Source organism: Balaenoptera ricei, chromosome 2 (genome assembly GCF_028023285.1).
Source record: "Balaenoptera ricei isolate mBalRic1 chromosome 2, mBalRic1.hap2, whole genome shotgun sequence".
Lineage (NCBI taxonomy): Eukaryota > Metazoa > Chordata > Mammalia > Artiodactyla > Balaenopteridae > Balaenoptera > Balaenoptera ricei.
In genome coordinates this window covers 139,121,734-139,140,672 of record NC_082640.1, presented here as the reverse complement: position 1 = coordinate 139,140,672, position 18,939 = coordinate 139,121,734, and the positions used below count along the sequence as shown (strand labels likewise).

At 38.5% G+C, this 18,939-nt stretch overlaps 1 protein-coding gene, 1 long non-coding RNA gene and 1 other non-coding gene across 4 annotated transcripts in view; 1 reads left to right on the top strand and 2 right to left on the bottom strand.

The window, feature by feature from the left end:
* Positions 1 to 283: 283 nt before the first annotated feature.
* On the bottom strand, positions 284 to 14,427 carry TMX1 (thioredoxin related transmembrane protein 1). The gene is made up of 8 exons (XM_059914227.1): positions 14,171 to 14,427; positions 11,245 to 11,360; positions 9,852 to 9,897; positions 7,598 to 7,726; positions 5,354 to 5,399; positions 5,154 to 5,255; positions 4,973 to 5,039; positions 284 to 1,944 (listed from the first exon to the last, which is right to left on the bottom strand). The coding sequence occupies exons 1-8, from the start codon at positions 14,416 to 14,418 to the stop codon at positions 1,763 to 1,765; spliced, it is 936 nt and encodes a 311-aa protein (XP_059770210.1). The 5' UTR covers positions 14,419 to 14,427; the 3' UTR covers positions 284 to 1,762.
* LOC132361364 (small nucleolar RNA SNORA70) lies at positions 10,993 to 11,127 on the bottom strand. The gene has a single exon (XR_009501665.1). It is a non-coding gene; the product is annotated as a small nucleolar RNA SNORA70 (small nucleolar RNA).
* A 69-nt stretch (positions 14,428 to 14,496) lies between the features above and the next one.
* Positions 14,497 to 18,939, top strand: part of LOC132359719 (uncharacterized) — a 96,338-nt gene continuing 91,895 nt past the window's right edge. For both annotated transcript variants that reach the window (XR_009500914.1, XR_009500913.1), the window contains exon 1: positions 14,497 to 14,716. This is a non-coding gene — a long non-coding RNA (uncharacterized LOC132359719). The remainder of the gene's footprint in view (positions 14,717 to 18,939) is intronic.

Here is an 18,939-nt window from a genome sequence, read left to right as displayed (position 1 = left end):
AAGACTAGAAAAATAGAACGCTTAATTAACGAGCAGCATTTCTCTATCATCTCAAGTGACAGAAACAGATGTGTATGACTCTAGCCTTTTGATTACACATATCAAGTATATACACAGTGACACAAATATTCACTTGAACACTGTTAAATGCAAATTAATTAAGCATCGTTAAATATGCAACTAGAAATCACACTTGCCTTCAGCTTCAGTGAAGTGCTTAGAAAAGTTTATTTTGTGCTTAGATTATTTTTCTAAAGAATCACAAAATTACACATCCAAACTCTTCAATGGCAGAATATTTAATATTCTAAAGGACAGGCCTTTAAAGAAAACTGTTGTACATTATGATATTGTAAGTCTAATGAATTCACACAGCAGCAGAACCTAGATGAAAGGGGACATTACAGAAATTGTCTATTACCATAATGGAGAGGTGATCCATTCTAAATATTTATGCTTTTTCCCCTTCTTGTAGCTAATACAGTTCTCTACTGCCACTGCACACATCCGCCCACCCCCTCTTTTGCTGTAAAGTGAAAACTCTATTCTTAAACTCTTCAAGGAGTAAAAATATATTAAATGTCCCACCCTGCTGATACCCACCTGTGAAATACCACACAACAGAAAGTACAGTAGAATATGGAGTTTGTCTTTTCAAAAACATAAGACTTTTATGAGTTTAAGACATCAAGCATACATTGACTTTGTAAAATCAATTAAGAACTTTCTGTATGAGGACAAATATACACTGAAAACATACACTACAAGATGCTTTTTCCTGAGTAGAATGCTAACTTTATATCAAATTAAGCTTCTGTGAATTTTCAAAATGTAAAATACCAAGGCTTTTCCACAAAATCAAATAAAAATCAGGAATGTTCACCTTCACATCCAAAAAAAGTTCAAGTAGAGGTTCAACAAGAATGATGTAAAATCTGAAACAAGTAGCCAAGATTTTAAATTATCAGTAGATGCCTCTTCACTTTTAAGGATTCCTCAGTAAACTTCAGTTTGAAACAATTTATTAAAACATGAAAAACATTTCCAAGAAATTATCCAATTTGGAAAATGAAAAATGTAACTCATGGTAAGAAAAATACAAATCATACACTGAACAGAGGAGAACAAAAAGGCAACCAACCTTTTATAGGAATCAAGACAACATCATGGGCTTATAAAATCTTCCTAAACATATCCTGTATTATCATATGTAGAAAACTGTAACTAAAGTAAGGTAGCTTTTATTAGTTGCATACTCTAAAGCTATGACTAAATTTTGGACTTTACCTCTGAAAGGACCTCAGACTTGTCACTGAAATACACATTTCTTGAGACAATGGGCAAAGTTCCCATTAATGGGAAATATGTTCTTTTTTTCACACAGTGAAACTGAGAAAAATTGTATCAAATGAGAAACCTTTTTCTCTAAAGTAATCTCCTTAAATACCTCAATAATGCAATACTTGGGAAATGTAATTTTTCAACTCAGACTTGAAAAGGTTATTATGAAACAAACATACAGAAATCTTATTGCTTGGCACCAGATTTTTCAAAAATTAAACAACTGTTTGAACCACCATACTGTTCTCAAATCCTGTGTTTTCACATAGTGCTACTTTTATTTCCTGAAGGTAGACTGTTCAACCTAATGACAATCTAGACTGAACCCTGCAATGTACAAGCAAGTCACAGTTCACTTCAAACCAAATGAAATGATCCATCTTCTGTTTTTGTCAGAATCATAGGCATATACTTGTACAAATTAACTAGATTTATCTGTGGCCAATGAAGGAGCCACAGAACGTTGTCTTATGGCATTCTGTGCAGAGTCTGTGTTTATTCTTTCTTTGCTTTCAGGTTCCTCTTCTGAAACATCTTCTTCATCAGCCTCTTGTTCTTCCTCCACTTTTTTCAGAGGTTGAGAAGATTCTAGTAATAATTTTTCTTAAAGATAAAAACCAGAAATGTTCTTTTGTTGATGTATTAGAGTTGTGTTAAGAGTACAATCAAGACACAATTCATACGCCCATAAATTGCTTTGGCATTTATTTATCAATCATGTTTGGATTTCCAAAAGGAAAAAGCTATCTTCAAGAACAAGTGATACTGTAAAAACAACTGGTTTGGAAGATCCATTTTACTTACCAAATTCATTCTTATTATCCACCTATTCATAAACTGAACTGAAATTAATGAACCAGAATTAATGCTGTGCATATGGATGTTGTAAGAAAACAGACTGCATTAAATATAACAATCTTATATTAACTTGCTATTAAATCTTCTAGCTAAGAAGTATACTAAGACAAACTTCAATACCACCCTTGTTTCAGCTCCCAGGAGAAAAGGAATCAGACACTTAAGTTGAAGGCTATTTTCCTAGCCATGTTTTTTTTCAAGTGGTTTCATAAAGATGCTTCCACTTCTCCACATGTGTAATTTTATTAAGGTGTAATTACAAATAATATAAGATACATATCTTAAGTATACAGCTCAATTAATTTTTTAATATGCACACACACACATACCCCCCCTCCCTTTGTTAATAGGGACTGTTGCTAGTTAACGTAAACATAGAACACACCATGTTACTGAGATCCAGAATACAGAATTTGGCCAATGAGCTTTTCTCTGTTCAGTGATCCGAGACCGTCCCTAATCCTAGGCAACCCGGAACGGAGCGGGAAGAAGAACACGGGGGTGCAAGGTAGAAGAAATTACGGGAAGGAATTACCGTAAAGTGGACAGTCTGTTGTTTGGTCTGCCTAGCATCCCTCTTCCTGTTGGGTTACCCCTTCCCTATGCCACACCCCAGGTGGCTGTGGTGAGCACAAACGACAGTGTAGAGCAGTGGTTCTCCACCAGGGGTGATTCTGCCTCCTCGGGAACACTTGGCTATGTGTCAAGATATTTTTGGTTGCTACAACAGAGAGGGGCAGTGCTACTGGCAACCAGGGGGATGCTGCTGAACATTCAATAATGTACAAAAGACAGTTCATCACGATTAAGAATTATCCAGCCCAAAAGACCAACAATGTCAAGGCTGAGAAACCCTGGTTTACAGTGACTGTTCCAAAAAGTGAGCCCTCTATACAAGTGGAATACACCAGAATTTTCCCAAAAGATAGGTGAGTACAGGCAGAAGTATATTTCCTTCTTACTCGGGATGAGCTATAGCTTTCTATAGTCATTCTATTCTCAGGACTAAAAAGAGCCCAAAATGGAGCAAGCAAAGTCATAGAGAACTGAGCAATTCAGAAACATAAAAACATTTGAGCCCCAGGATCCAATCAACTCTGCCCTGAGGCTTCTGGACTACGTGAACCAATAAATTCTGATTTTGCTTAAAGTTAGACTCAGTTGGATCTTTCCCTAGCAACTCAAAATCTAAGCCAAACACACATAATGGAAAACAACTCAAAAATCCTGTAGCCTGCTGCAGAAGGGGTAATATCACATTAAAGTATGGATTAGTATCAGTTGTGTCACAGGTTACTTAAGAGACAAATCTGTTGTTAGGCTTAAGGTTTCTGAAGCAAAATAAATATAAAATGTACATTCACTGACTTAATTGTCTTTTAAGTAATCTGTGCTTATTATATTTTTTCCTACAGGTCAGTGGCCCTTGGTGGATAAAATTATTCCCTCCCCTACCTGTGTCCTTCTTAGCATCAATGCAACTATCTAAGAAATTTTTTAAAAAACCTTATCAGTTGTTTGACAGACGAGGAATACTGTAAATGCAATCTCCACTGATTTCATTTCAGGAGTTTTGACCTCAGTTTAAGTCCTAAGTCACGAAACACAACAGAACAGAAATGTCAGGCCAAAAGTCTGGTTTAGGTTCTACTCTCAGCTCCGTCATTTCTGTGTGAACTTGGAAACACAGTTCATCTCTCTGAGCTTTAGTTTCCTCAACCACAAAATGGGAAGAGTATCACTTATGCAGTCTACTTTAAAGAGCTGCTGAAAAGCAAATGGGACGACAGAAAGTGAAAGCTCTTTACAAACAGCAAATAAGAGGGCCTTCATAACAGTATAATTTTCAAGATTAAAAATAAATGATTGGTAGGTAATTATATTAAGATAAACAGCAGTGAATATTCTAATTCTATAAACCCATCGTGTAGTAAAATACAGCGTCAGTGAGAATCCTCAAGCAGCTACAGGATTTGCTTTTCCCAATAACCTAACAGAAAAACTTAGACTTGACCAGTATACAAAGAAAAAGCTTCAAATGTGGTCACTATACCAATGAAAAGACTTCAAGAGTGGAATATATTCAACTTTTTTTGACCCAAGTATATTCAAATGGATCCATGAGTATCACGGAATTTTCAAACAAATTGACATCAGGTCAATTGTTATCAAATATCTATAAGTTATATGCAGTGTTAAAATTCTCCACACTATAAAAACCAAAAAAAAACTATGTTTCTAAATCCAATGGGCTGTCATTCTTACATGAAATATACATCCCTCTTCCCCCACCACTCCATATTTAGACACCTAAGCTAGAAAGGCAATTTGTTTTATGTGTGATTGTGTTTATTACAGAAATCAATGGGATTATAGTGAATAAAAATAAACATTTAAGGGGCTTCCATGGTGGCGCAGTGGTTGAGAATCTGCCTGCCAATGCAGGGCACATGGGTTCAAGCCCTGGTCTGGGAAGATCCCACATACCGCGGAGCAACTAGGCCCGTGAGCCACAGCTACTGAGCCTGCGCGTCTGGAGCCTGTGCTTCACAACAAGAGAGGCCACGATAGTGAAAGGCCCGCGCACCACGATGAAGAGTGGCCCCCACTTGCCGCAACTAGAGAAAGCCCTCTCATAGAAACGAAGACCCAACACAGCCAAAAAAATAAAAATAAATAAATAAGTCAGGAGCTCTTAAAAAAAAAAAAAAAGTAAAATAAAAATACAGATATTTAAATAAATAAATAAATAAACATTTAAAAATATACTTACTGGAAGGGTATGGCTGTGGTCTGCGCCTTTTTGAAGGACAAAGGCAATCTGCCACAAATATCATGCACTGCAAAAATAAACATAAGAAATATGATGTACAATATAAAGCTAGTGAAACTATACTGAATTATGAAATTCTAAAGTATTTTTCTTCCCAGTACTCCGAAAATGAAGTGCTTACAAGTCCTAATAATAGTCCCGAAAGCAGAGTTGCTAAGGCAAACACTGTATATGATCCCCAAACCGGTAATCCAAGGTCTTCAATAAAATAGTTATGGCAAGTCTAAAATCAAAAGAAAAAAATAAACTAAAAACATGGTCATTTCTTAAAAAGTGACAGTGTCAAAATGTTTAAAATGGAAATAAAATTTTAGCCCATACCCTGATCCACATAGACAGCTGAAAGAGTGCTGACATACTACTCATCCTAAAATAAAGAGACAAGTGAAAAACTGAATCAGATACACAGCTTTGAAGTAGAATACATGTGTGTTACCTATATCTATTTTTTACTCTATAATTTCCCCAACACAACAGATTTTATTGCTGTTACTCAAGATTAGTGATACATCAGTGATTTCAAGCCCATAATAAGAAGGTTTGTTAATGGAAATTAATAGTTTCTGAATTTTTGCCACTATGTGATATCCTCATAAACAAAACACTTGATCATTTTTGTTTCCTTTTCTCCTATTGTTTTGACTTTAACCTTTCACCTGATGATTTCTCCAATATACTTTGAGTACATGTTACAAGCTCTATGGAACAAACTGGTTTGAAGTTAGGCACACTGTAAGCAAATGGCAACTCTTATTCACCCTTAAAATCCTCCAAAGAAAAAGTAGAGAAGGGAGTCTGAAGGCAGACTGGGAGCACTTGTTGAGTTGATCCTTCCCACCTAAGAATTACCCTCCTTTCGTATTAAACTTACAAGAGCATTAGTTTGATATAGTTTAATGATACACAAAATAATTACACAAGAAGTAAATGCTAAGTTACCATATAAGTAAAACGGTAAAAGTAAAAATAACAATTTTCACATAATTAAACCCAAGTAGCTTTGATGGGCAGTTAGAAAAGCGACCTGCTCCAAAACTTAGCTTTGTGGGTTCTCTCTAGCAGAAGTGGGGCCACTAACACATAAACTAATTCACACACAAGCCAGAGGTCTTGCATGCAGGATGGCCTAATCCAATCACCGATCGCTGGGTGGGTGAACCTGCCAAGCTGACCCTGGGAGTGCCTCTTACTCAGTCTACCAATAAAAAAGGTATGGACTGCTGCCCGGAGGAGTCAGCGGGGACTTACAAGCGACCCCCACTTCCTCGACCAGAGACGGGAAGAATCGTTTATGACATGAGATTTCAAACAAAAATCAGTTACATTTTCAGTCCAACACAGACAGGTACATTAACCATGTTGCTTCTGTTCTTTAAAACACAAAATGGGAATAGGAACAAGGAACTGAAACATGTATCACTGTGTTGTCTCACTGTAGTCTGTGCTAATTAGATTCTATCAGGAAGAGCAAGTGCCTTATTTGGGCTGGGCATGGTGGTTCAGTGGGGGAATTCTGACAGTTCAATTCAGAGGTGTTAGGAAAAGGTCCTAAAGATGAACTTTCTTTTTCAAAATACTGCTTAGGGATGATCATGCCCCCACTCCCAGATCCAGAGCATTATCGCTTACACTCTCCATCCTCCAAAGGCAAGTGTGGTAAGAGGACAGGAAGAGATAGCTTAGCCACACCAGGATGAGTCCATGGTGGCCTCAGCAAAACTCAGTATTCCCAGAGGTCTCTCAAACGACCCGTGAGGCCTTGCTCCCCAAGAAACGTTCAGAAAATGCGTTAGTTATGCCCAATCCTACTGCTCCATAGCGAGCTGCTATGGAGAAATGTACCCTCTACCTACATATAAAGCTCAGTGGTTAGTCATGTCATCGGGCTCATCGTTCATCTGTACTATTCGTACAAAAAGCTATCAGACAGGTGGAATAATTCAATCACATTAAATCAACAACTGAAATCTAAAGGTAGCATGAGTAGATATATGGTTGAGGCTTCTCATCCAAATGCTAAGCTTAAATGATAAGGACTTCCCTGGTGGCCCAGTGGTTAAAACTCCGCACTCCCAATGCAGGGGGCCCGGATTCGATCCCTGGTCAGGGAACTAGATCCCGTGCGCCGCAACTAAGAGCCCGTATGCTTCAACTAAAGATTCCACACGCCGCAACTAAGACCGGGCACAGCCAAATAAATAAATAAATATTTTAAAAAACAAAAACAAACAAAAAAACCCTCAAATGATAGTTTTACCTATTATATCGCTCACACTCTTAAGGGGATTTATTAGTTTTTGATGATACAGATGACCATATTTACAGAGCTAAAATATTCCTAAAAAGACTTTCAGCTTAATTCTATAGAATGCCTCCTTCTACATTAACAAGGATCACAGTATGCACTGGACTTAGAAGATAAAGTCAAACTGAAAATATCACATAGTAAATCTGAACGTATCTTAAGAGTCCTAGAGTTAAAACTAAGTATATATGCTTTATTTACATGAAATGTATGTCCCAATTAATCCTGAAATAAATAAGAGAAAAACCCCTCATACTTACAAAACAGAACCTGGACCAAGCCATGATGAAACGGGTTCAATACTCTTCCACTCTTTTTCACTTATAAAGTTTATGAAGTCCTTCTTAGTCCTTGAGCCCTGATAGCGCCTAAATTCACCATTTTTACAACTAAAGAAGATCACAAGTAAATATTAATCAGCACCAAATAAATAAACTTTGTTCTGCTATTTCTATAACCTCATTTTACAATCAATCCTAATCTTCAAAATCATCAGCAATGCACAAGTAGCAAATTACACTAATTACCTACCCTTGACATCCTAGCCCCAAATTTAATTAAACACTGAGGTTATATTTTTAAACAATCATAAGTCTTAAGACTGTTACTGTTACTCTTCCAAATAATAAAACTATGAAACACAGTAAGTAGTTATATGTCAACTATGTCTCAATAAAAAACTGGGGAGAGGGCTTCCCTGGTGGCGCAGTGGTTGAGAATCTGCCTGCCAATGCAGGGGACACGGGTTCGAGCCCTGGTCTGGGAAGATACCACATGCCGCGGAGCAACTAGGCCCGTGAGCCACAATTACTGAGCCTGCGCGTCTGGAGCCTGTGCTCCGCAACAAGAGAGGCCGCGATAATGAGAGGCCCACGCACCGCGATGAAGAATGGTCCCCGCTTGCCGCAACTGGAGAAAGCCCTCGCACAGAAACGAAGACCCAACACAGCCATAAATAAATAAATAAATAAATAATTAAAGAGAAAAAAAAAACAAAACTGGGGAGAAAAAGAAATGCAGTACGTAGATATATCTCAGAAAATTATTTTTAAGCCACAATACACACATTAAAGAGATGACTTCATGAAAAAGCGGTTAGAATCGCGCCTGACATTTATTATTTATTAGCTATTGTTAAAGAGCTTCCACAGCCATCATGCTTTAAGTCGCTGGAGGCATCTGATGCAGTGACATTCGGCTTTGCGTTCTTCCTGACAGCCACCTCCTCCTTCCCATTCCCAATGCACGGAGCTCTGTCAGGATCGTAAGTGCTCTCCCTGTTCCCACATCCTCACCATTTCTAAACTATCTTAAATAATACTGCCAGTCTAACTCTACTCAATGAACACTTCAATTTTTATCACTTAAGCGCAAAAACTTTCCATAGCTCCCCACTACCTACAGTATGATTAGAGGATCCTTTATCCATCCAGAGCCAAAGACAACAAGGAAGCCCCCACTCAAAAACCCAAAGTTTTGCGGAGGAAATGACATTTGAGCTGTTTTTGAAGGATAGGTAGGATTTCAGCAGGCAGAAATTAGGGGAATGGGCGTGATAAACAACGTTACTAAAAGAAAAAGGCAGGAAATTCCAGAAAATTTCAGGGGGTGTTGAGACAAGGGGGAGACTGACTAGCCAGTTAAGGGGCATGTGGAGAAAAGGACTGAGTAAAAACGGAGAGAAGCACTTACAGAGACAGAGAAGAGACATTTAAACATATACAAAGGGAGTAGTGGCAAATAAAAAGGTACAGGGAAACAGATACAAACATGAAAAAAAGACAAGGAAAATCGAGAAACACACAGAACCGCCGACTTCTTGTTTTCGTAACTTTTAAGTGAAGGAGAGAAGTGCCTCCTGGCATTCAACCCACCAGCTAGATGAACATTAAGGTTCAGGGCAGATACAGAGATTTAAGATTTCTTATGGCCAGTTCAGAAGATAAAGACAAACTAAAAAACCTGACACTGCAGACTACATAATCTTGTTTATTCTGCCTTAACAACCATTTCACCTACCACTGTCCCCAAGGCTGAGCTACAGCACTTTCTTATAGCTAATGTTTGAACATACCCTGCTCCTAATTATAACTGTTTATGAGACTGTTCTCAGGATGGAATGCTTACTCTGCACTCTTGAAAATGCTACCTCCAAGGTTGAGTTTAAACCCCATATTCTCCAGGAACCAGTCCAAAGCAGCATTTTTTTTCCCTTACCAAATTTCCTACAGTATTTAACCACAACTCTGCGCTCATAATCACTTACTAGCTGAATGGTATCACACCATTTCTCGTGCACATCATCTTCTAAAACAATTACAAATCTTTGGGATCACAGATTGTTTCATACATCATTCATCTATCTAAAGGCACCTAGGATAGCACTAAGCAAAGTAAGCCTTCTAGTAAACTTACTGAATATAATGCTCTTTAAACATGATCTAGGCTAGAGGTCTACTATTCTGATTACACTGTGATGCATCTTTCATAACTGCAGAATCTTCAAATACTCACTGATAAATAGTAGGAAGAGCAGTTATGATAAATCGTCCGCTTAGTCCTACAAATGATAAAGAAAGATTAGAAATAAATACAAGAAAGAACACATAGCAGGTTTTATATGGGCCAATCACTTACTACTTAAATCTGACTCTGAATTACTTGAATACTAATAGGCAAAGAATATGAAATTATACCTAAAAATAGTTGAGCTCTATAATATAAACAATGAAAGAAATTCCAATTATGTACTTAAAGCAACTGAAAAAAAAACTACTATACATTATCTCCACTTAAAAGTATGTAAAATCTGAATATTGAAGACATTTGTGAACATATATATACGTATAAACATTTGGTCAATTATACTACTATAAGATTACTAGCAATGAGTCATGGGACAGCACAATATAACTGTGGTCTTAGGTCTAAAATCAAATGAAATTGCATTTGATAATCAAAAAACAAACACAGAGTTTCTAAGGTATTGTTAAAAATGGAAAATATTATGAATCTTTCAAAAGGTGGGCCATAACAACGTCAGCTAACATTATCAACCATGTGTTAAACACTAAAATAACTAAGAACCAATCTATGACTCCGTTTTCTGATCTGTAAAACGGGGATATTATCTATCCCACAACGTTGTGTAAGGACTACATAATAAATGCAAAACACTTGGAGCAGTACCTGTAATAGTAAGTGCTCACCAAATATTAGCAATTATTACCATTTGGGATAGGGGCAGAATCAAGAATTCAGGTTTACTGTGACCAAGAACAGGTAAGAAGAAGCATCTGTAAGGGCAGGGCCTGACACTTCTCCAGGGGGCCAAGTCAGGAGGCCACAACCATGAGGGCTTTGTAATTAACAGCCAATGTCCTCAAATCATAGTTAACGGATTAAATTTGAAACCCAATTGCAGAGATTTAGACGACTCACACACAGGGAATGTGACCTTGACTCTACAAAGAACCTCAACCACATGCTCCTTATTCTGAAGCTTCATACAGATGCAAATGCTGGGTTGACCAATGTCCACCTGAGCCGCAATGTTCTAGGGCTTCTCACAGACGTCTTACATACTACTCTGGGGCCTGAGATGCAAAGGAAAAAAGATCACAGGCAGTTCTGTGAGGGAAGAGTTGGGGGAGGGAGATGTCTCCAAGGTCCCTTAGAGCAATACAGAAAAGAAGTAAGCTGCCATACCCAACCAGGGAATCCACTTTTTGCGGCACTTCACACTGAGCCCCCATCAGGGAGGTGGGTAAGTCAGCCTAACCAGCTGAAGACAGTTCTGTTTTTAAAAACTAGTGAAAGGTAGAGTTAAGATCAAGCAATGTGGAAAACAGATCAACAGATCATCCCAATCTGCAACGAAACAAAATTAACCACAGACTTACAGTACCTGGCTGCTCTGTGACATCCACTTTTGCAACATTAACCTCAAGATCTTCTCCCCATTCGGCAAAACTTTCCCATTCTGGTTGAAGATTCTGACAAGCAGGACACCATGGAGCATAACTAAGAAATAGTTTTTAAAAAAGTTAAACACTCTAATATGATTATATTGGGATAAAAATTCTAAAATGTGTAACTTGTGAAGAATATTTTATACTAAAAACAAGACAGCAAAGTGGTTAATTTTGTGAAGATGAAAAGGTTTTAAGTGTGAGTCGAACACTCTGGAAATCAAGAACTATGAATTGATAATGCTAATCACAGAAAAGTAATTCTGAGAATGTTTTTAAGACACAAGGCCTTTCTCAAGTGCAAAACAGCTCTTTAAAAACCTTTGGATTTCTCTTATTATAAGGTGGGCAGAAAGCTCAAAGCCAAATTTGGAGTTCATCAGTTTTAACAATGGTATGTGCAGGAGTCACAAGTGCCAAGGTGCTAGTAAAAAAAGAGGAAGCACCCACGGCTGCGGTGAACAGGAAACACGTGCCTCATCTTAAGGAAGGAAACACTACTTAGCTTGACAGGTCCAGGACAGCTGGCCCAGTGCAGCAGGCTATTCTAATTTAAAAGGAGCTGAAAATCTGCATTTTTATGTAAAAATACTACCTCAAAACTTAACCCAGACACAAATACTAGGCAGGCCAAATGAAATTCTTTGCCTAGACCTTGGTCAATCTCAGGTTTATAAATCTGTGGCCAAGCATATTAGCATTTTAATTACTCTTCTGGTATTCAGTCTTAAAAGGCCCTGAATCTTTCCTAGGATTTGATTCTTCCCATTTTATTGTATATTACCTCATAATTTACCTCAGTTTTTTTTTAATGGAACCAGGAAGAATAAAGCCTGTACCTGTTAAACACAAGAGTACAGCTTCTGTACTTCATTCTATTTTGACTTATTTTATGAAAATAAAATTCTTAAAAGTAATATGCATTGTGGAACAAGACTAGTACCATACACAAAAGCTAAAGTCCGTAACAATAAATTGAATTACAATGAAAATATCTCTGTAACATAACTCCTGATCAGGGCAGATTTAACGCAGATAACTAACTTGTAATAAGAGCAGACTATCGTTAGAAATACTAGATACTTTTTCAAGTTCCTTTTGTTTCTTAGGTGCTTTTTAGAGACAACTTCATATTCAGTAGGCTAGGGGGAAAAATACTATGGTATACTCTTAATTTCATACAGATGCTCTAATTCAAATCCCCAAATACTTCACTTCTGACTGCTGTATTGATATAGTTTGATCAAATGAGTTAATAAAAATCTCCTTGAGTAATACTTGACTGAATTTGCATAAAAGTTCATAATCACAATTGCTCAACACATTATTTATGAAATTGTGAATATTTTACGGGCACAATCTAAAACAAGGTACTGAGGACAATGAAAACCAAATGCTGTCCCTGGCTGTATTTCCTCTCCCCTGCATCTTCAACGGTGCCTGAAAATTCATTTCACTGAGTTACAGATTACATGCATACTATATAAACATTTCCCCTATTGTATCCTGCATATAAACGTTCTATGCCTTGTTTGACTTTATGACTCAGGAGTTACTGATGTGACCTTCTGGGTTCTCCCTTGGGGATGTCCACCTCCACCTCCCTCCTTAACTGGCAACCCAACCACCCAGAAAAAAGCCCGCCTGAACCCTGTTAAGGAAGGGGGTTATTCTAACAACATCTGCATGTCTACTCTGTGTTAGTTTCTGAAGACAAAAAGAAAGCCACTATGGCAATACCTGGACATGTTAATTAAAGCTTTTAGATATGTCTCTCATCTGTAAAATGCGGGAAATGATACCTATCTTACAGAATTTGTAAAGAATTAAATATGATAACGTATGTAAAGAGCTTAGAAGTGTTTAGTACACAGTTAACAGTCAGTAATGGTGTTTTTTACTAATGAATAATGACTAGTACCACTAATAATTCTGCCACCACCGTCACCACCACCACCAATTTAGTGACTAAAGCAAAGGCAGACAGTTTATTATCTACCGATGCAGAAGGGACATTATTAAAAACGGAATCACCACAGACACATGGTTTTATCTGAACAATAAATGACGACCTGACGCTCTTTTAAGAGTTTATAATCACACTCGTACATTAATTTTTTGAATGCAATACCATTTAGAGAGGCATAAGAGTAATAACCCAAGACATTCAGTACTTTGCAAAAACACACACCCAAAAGAAAAATGAAACGTGGGCAAAGAAAAAAACAACAACAACAAATGATAAAGGGAACGCAGATGTTTAAATAACGCAACTTGAATTTACTTGGCATTTAAAATAAAAATATGCCTAATCCATAAAATAACATTTAAAATAAACTAAGAGTCTCAAGTTCTAACACTGTATGTGGACTAATTTTTAAGGATAATGAGACAAAAAGAGAGGAGAGGTTCACTCAGTTTCCTCCTTTGTAGAGTTTGGTGAAATAAGTCTGTAAGTCTGTGAAGACTCATTCCAAAATAAATAATTGTATAGGAACTACACAGACCAACCACCCTCAACCCCAAAGCCATGAAGAAAAGTTGAGAGAATTCAAAGCTGAACGTAACCTCACAGGCGCACCTCAGTCCTAGCAACCGAACTAGGGTGCACGCTTTAGAAGAAACTTAACAGAGTTATCCCCTGGTCAGAAACGAGGAGGAGGTGGGACCAAGGCTGCGGAGGATCCCAAGAGGAGTTAGGGGATCGCGAGGAGTCGGGGGCTCCCGCCCCGCAGCTCGGAGTCGCAGTCCCGGGGAGTCTGGGACTCGCATGAGACAAACGGGGATGAAAGCGGGGGTCCAGACTTGGATCTAGGACCCCGGCCCACCGAGGGGGCCCCGAGACTACCGCCCCGCACTCACAATTCTATCATCCACTCTCCTTCCAGCAACTCTCTCCAGTTCTCGTCCGTGATGATCCGCACGTCGCTCCGCCGCCCGTGGGTCCAGGGAGCCCCCCAAAGCAACAGCAGCAGCACTGCCACGGGGATCCTGAGACTCCTGGAGGGCGCCATGTCGGCCGCTCGCCCACCCACAGCAAGCGCGGCAGCCCTCACTCCGCGCAGCGCCTCCTCACTTCCGCCCGCGCAGGCTGATCGGCCCGTGCGCATGGGCGCGACGGCGCTCGCGCGCGCGCGCGCCTTGAAAACTCTCAATGCGCATGACGAAGCCAGGTCCTAGTGGGTTGGTGGAGCAGAGAAAAAGGGAGCGCGCCTGTTCCCTAGTGCGCATGACAGAAAAGGGGTCTCTCGTCCAACCTTCTGCTTTGCTCTAAACCATTTTGGAGGAAGAGTGAACGGAGGGCGTGGTGTAGAAAGGGGGGCGGGACTTCGGAGAGGAACGGCTTAAAAATTTGCCTCAGGATTTTGGCGCCGAATGATTGGCATTTATACTTAACGAAGGCAATAGGTAAGTTTACACTAAAGCAGTTTCCAGTTAAATGCACGTCAGAGTTTTCTTTTGTTTCCTTTGAAAAATTTTGTAGGGAAGCTAATGGGTGTTCGTATGAGTCAGAATATTGGTTTACTTCTGGGGGATTATAGACTGTAACGGGGTACAAGAGAACCTTATGGGTTCACTTTGTATTCTGTATCTTGGTCTGAACAATGCTTACACAGGTGTACGCATACCTAAAAAACCATTGAGACTGTATAGCTCAGGGAACTCTACTCTGTGCTCTGTGGTGTCTTAAATGGGAAGGAAATCCAAAAAAAGGGGATATATGTATACTTATAGCTGATTCACTTTGCTGTACAGCAGAAACTAACACAACATTGTAAAGCAACTATACTCCAATAAAAATTAATTTAATCAAAAAAACACAAAAAACCATTGAGCTGTACGTGTTTAGTGCACTTAGGATGTATATTATGCACTTTAGGATGTATATGATCCCTCAGTTTTTTGTAATGCAGCAGTTACAGAGATGCTAAATCAGAAATTCACATGGAACAAGACGCAGGCTTGTAACAAATATTTAAGGGTTTTTTTCCTCAAGCATTTGTAAATACAAATGCAAATCAAAATGTGCACTGTCTTTAGAAAGTATTAATCAGTCAAATGAAAATAGTTGCCATTACACCTCCTCACTTCACATTCTCTCCTAAACTCAATCCAGTTGGCTGATTTCCCCACCCCTTCGCTGAAAGGCCCTTTCTAGGACACTAGTAATCTGCATGTTAACATTCTTTTTACTTGACTGCCTGCAGCATTCTGTCACCACACCCTTCTTGAAAGGCACAGTGTGGTGCCTCACTTGCTTTTTTTTCTCCTTCCTCACTAGCTGCTCCTTCTGAAATTCTTGGCCGTCCTCCTGTACTTGACTTCCAGACATTGGCTTTCCCCAGGATGCTGTACTGGCCCCCTCCTCTTCATATCCACACGCTCCTCCAGATAACCTCAATTCTGGAGCCCTAAAAGCTATCAATATGCCTGTCGTTCCAGCCCTGACCTTTCTGGGAACTTCAGACATGTATGTGGTTAAAAAACAAAAGTCAACCAAGTAAAGTTAAAGATCTAATTGTCTTGGGACTTCCATGGCGGTCCAGTGGTTAAGACTTTGCCTTCCAATGCAGGGGTGCAAGTGCGATCCCTGGTTGGGGAGCAAATGGGAAGGAAATGGGAAGGAAATCCAAAAAAAGAGGGGATATATGTATACTTATAGCTGATTCACTTTGCTCGTGGCTCGTGACCAAAATATCAAAACAAAAAACAGAAGCAAAATTGTAACAAATTCAATAAAGACTTTAAAAATGGTCAACATCAAAAAAAAAATCTTAAGAAAAAAAGATCTCATTGTCTTTATTCAGTGATTGATGAATCAGGCAGCATCCCATCTAGCAACTAGAAGGGCACTCCTAGAGGTTATACAGAATGGAAGGCTTTTATAGGAAGAAGGGTGAGGTAAGGGAGTTATTAGCAAAAGAAAAGAAACAATTATTTTTTAGGCTTTTTTAGGAGAGGAGAACTGGCAAGGGTTTTATCATGAGATTGCCTCTTCTTTAAGTCTGGATTTGCTCTCATGGGGGACAAATGACTCCATTTTGAGACTGTTATTTCTTTTTTAACAATATTCAACCCGTGGCTGGATATCTCTTGGATATCTAATAGGTAGCTTAAACATAACAGGATCAAAAAATAAAATTCTTGATTCTTCCTCTCCTGGTTTTCCATCTCAATTAAGAGCCCCAAGGTCCATCTGGTTGCTCAAGACAAAAATTTACATTTTAATTCTTCATTATTGTTCTCTCTTTTCACCCCCTCTTCATGTACTCCATCAGCAAGTCCCATGAACTCTACCTTCTCTAGTTTCCATCTCCACAGCCAATACCCTAGTCCAAGTTTCTATCATCTCTTGCCTCGACAATAGTAGATTCCTAACTGATCACCCTGTGTCCTCTCTCTTGCTTCTCTAAATAAGATCTAGCAATTTCTCCTTAAAACCCTCCAAGTGGTTCCCACTGCACTAAACATTAAAGCCAAACTCCTTAAACTCATTACTATGGCTTAAAAAGTCCTACATGATCTGACATCTGCCTCACTGCTACCTCGTGTAGTACTGGCTCTCCTCCTCCCTACCCTGCTACACTCCAGGGGGTCCCTGAATACATCAAATTCATTCTCACACTAGAGAATTTGCATTAGCTGTTCCCTCTGCCTAGATTACTTCCCCACCAGTCTTCACATCACTCCTTTTTGTCATTGATCTCAACTTAAAAGTTACCTCAAAAAGGCATCTCCTGACCACCCCATCTAAGGAGCCTTCCCAGTCATATTAGTGGGTCATATTATCCATCATATTTGTCCATGATAATTCTCTACATAGTATTAAACTGATATGCTTCTTTATTATCTAATTTCTTTCCTCACCCAGTAAGCACGTTAAGTTTCATGACAGTGGAAACTTCTCTGTTTTGTTCATTACTACATTACTACAAATCTACAGGGTTTGGTGCTAAGCCACTATTAAAACCTGGCACATTATAAATGCCCAATAAATATTTGTTGAATGAATGAATTAATGAGGAAAATTATAATTATAGATATGCTGTGCTTTTATTATAATGTATGGGCTTCATTGATAAAAAGAATGTAAATATATTCTTATATGTAATATGGAGCAATACCTGCCATTTATACCTCATGGGGTTGGTAAAATGATACAATGAATTATGTTCATGAGTATTCTTTTTAAACTAAATCATTCATGATAATTTGTTAAGATTTCATTTTAATATTTCATTTATATTACAAAAGAAATTCAGTCTTATGACTAAAAAGTGCAAAGTACAAAAGGTTGGAAAGTGAAAAGAAATATCTTCTAGATTCTTTTCCCATCTCCTGCCAGAATTTGCATCCCTTAGGCAACTGCTATTAACATTTTCTTTTGTATGATTTCAGAACTTTTCTATGCACATAAACTACTCTTTAAAAAAACACTAATGAGCTCATATTTCATTATTAGTCAGCTTTTGTCACTTAACAATACATACATATCAGTTTAAAAGAATTCTAATGTGGTCTCTGAAATATTTGTCTAAAAGTATAAGTATCAAGATACATATGAAAATACCATAAAATATCATGGTATTAATAATTTATTATATTAATAATTATTAACCATTAATTTAAATGTAGTTAATATTATAATTAAATAATTAATATAAATTAAATACTATCAGATGGTATTCATTATATTTGATAGTATTTAATATATTATTGATATTATCATTTTTTCTCATGCTCTGAATGCTACCTTATTCTCTGTCAATTAAAGCTGGTATGCAGACTAGACCATATGTACTCTTGACCATTGAGTTTTATTTAGTATACTGTACTTCCTCTCTGTATTAACCAGAATACATTCTACCATGCAGCATGAGTGTTTTCTGAAACTAGTGCCACCCCGTGAAAGATCAAAAGGCAGTGTAGTGTAGTGATTAAATGAATGCACTCTGGGGCCAGACTGGGTTAAAATCCTGCCTTTACCACTTAAATGCTCCTTGATCTTTGGCAGGGTTGCTTAACTTCTTTGCTTGGCTTCTGTGTTTGTATTGATAAAAAGGGGTAATGATTGTCCTCCCTCATGGAGTTCTCATGAGGATTAAGTGAGTTAACATTTGTAAAGTGCTAAACACAGAGTCAGTTCCAATCCTCCAAGATAGGGGTCCCAACCCCCAGGCCACGGACCAGTAGCGTCTGTGGCCTGTTAGGAACCGGACTGCACAGCAGGAGGTGATCGGCAGGTGAGCCAGGGGAGCTTCTTCTGTATTTACGGCCACTCCCCATCGCTCACATTACCGCCTGAGCTCTGCCTCCTGTCAGATCTGCGGCAGCATTAGATTCTCATAGGAGCATGAACCCTACTATGAACTGCACATGTGAGGGATCTAGGTTGCGCGCTTCTTATGAGAATCTAATGCCTGATGATCTGAGGTGGAGCTGAGGCGGTGATGCTAGCGCTGGGGAGTGGCTGTAAATACAGATCATCATTAGCAGAGAGGTTTGACTGCACAGAGACCATAATAAATCAATTGCTTGCAGACGCATATCAAAACCCTATCAGTGAGTGGCAAGTGACAACAAGCTCAGGGCTCCCACTGATTCTGCATTATAATGAGTTGTATAATTAT

What these genes read in the sequence shown, in the direction of transcription:
- TMX1 (XM_059914227.1), bottom strand. Translation starts at nt 14,418, where the DNA reads ATGCGCACGGGCCGATCAGCCTGCGCGGGCGGAAGTGAGGAGGCGCTG. An exon ending in GGAGAGTGGATGATAGAATT is followed by an intron (nt 11,361 to 14,170) that starts GTGAGTGCGGGG and finishes ACTATTTCTTAG; the next exon opens with TTATGCTCCATGGTGTCCTG. An exon ending in GGATGTCACAGAGCAGCCAG is followed by an intron (nt 9,898 to 11,244) that starts GTACTGTAAGTC and finishes TATCATTTGTAG; the next exon opens with GACTAAGCGGACGATTTATC.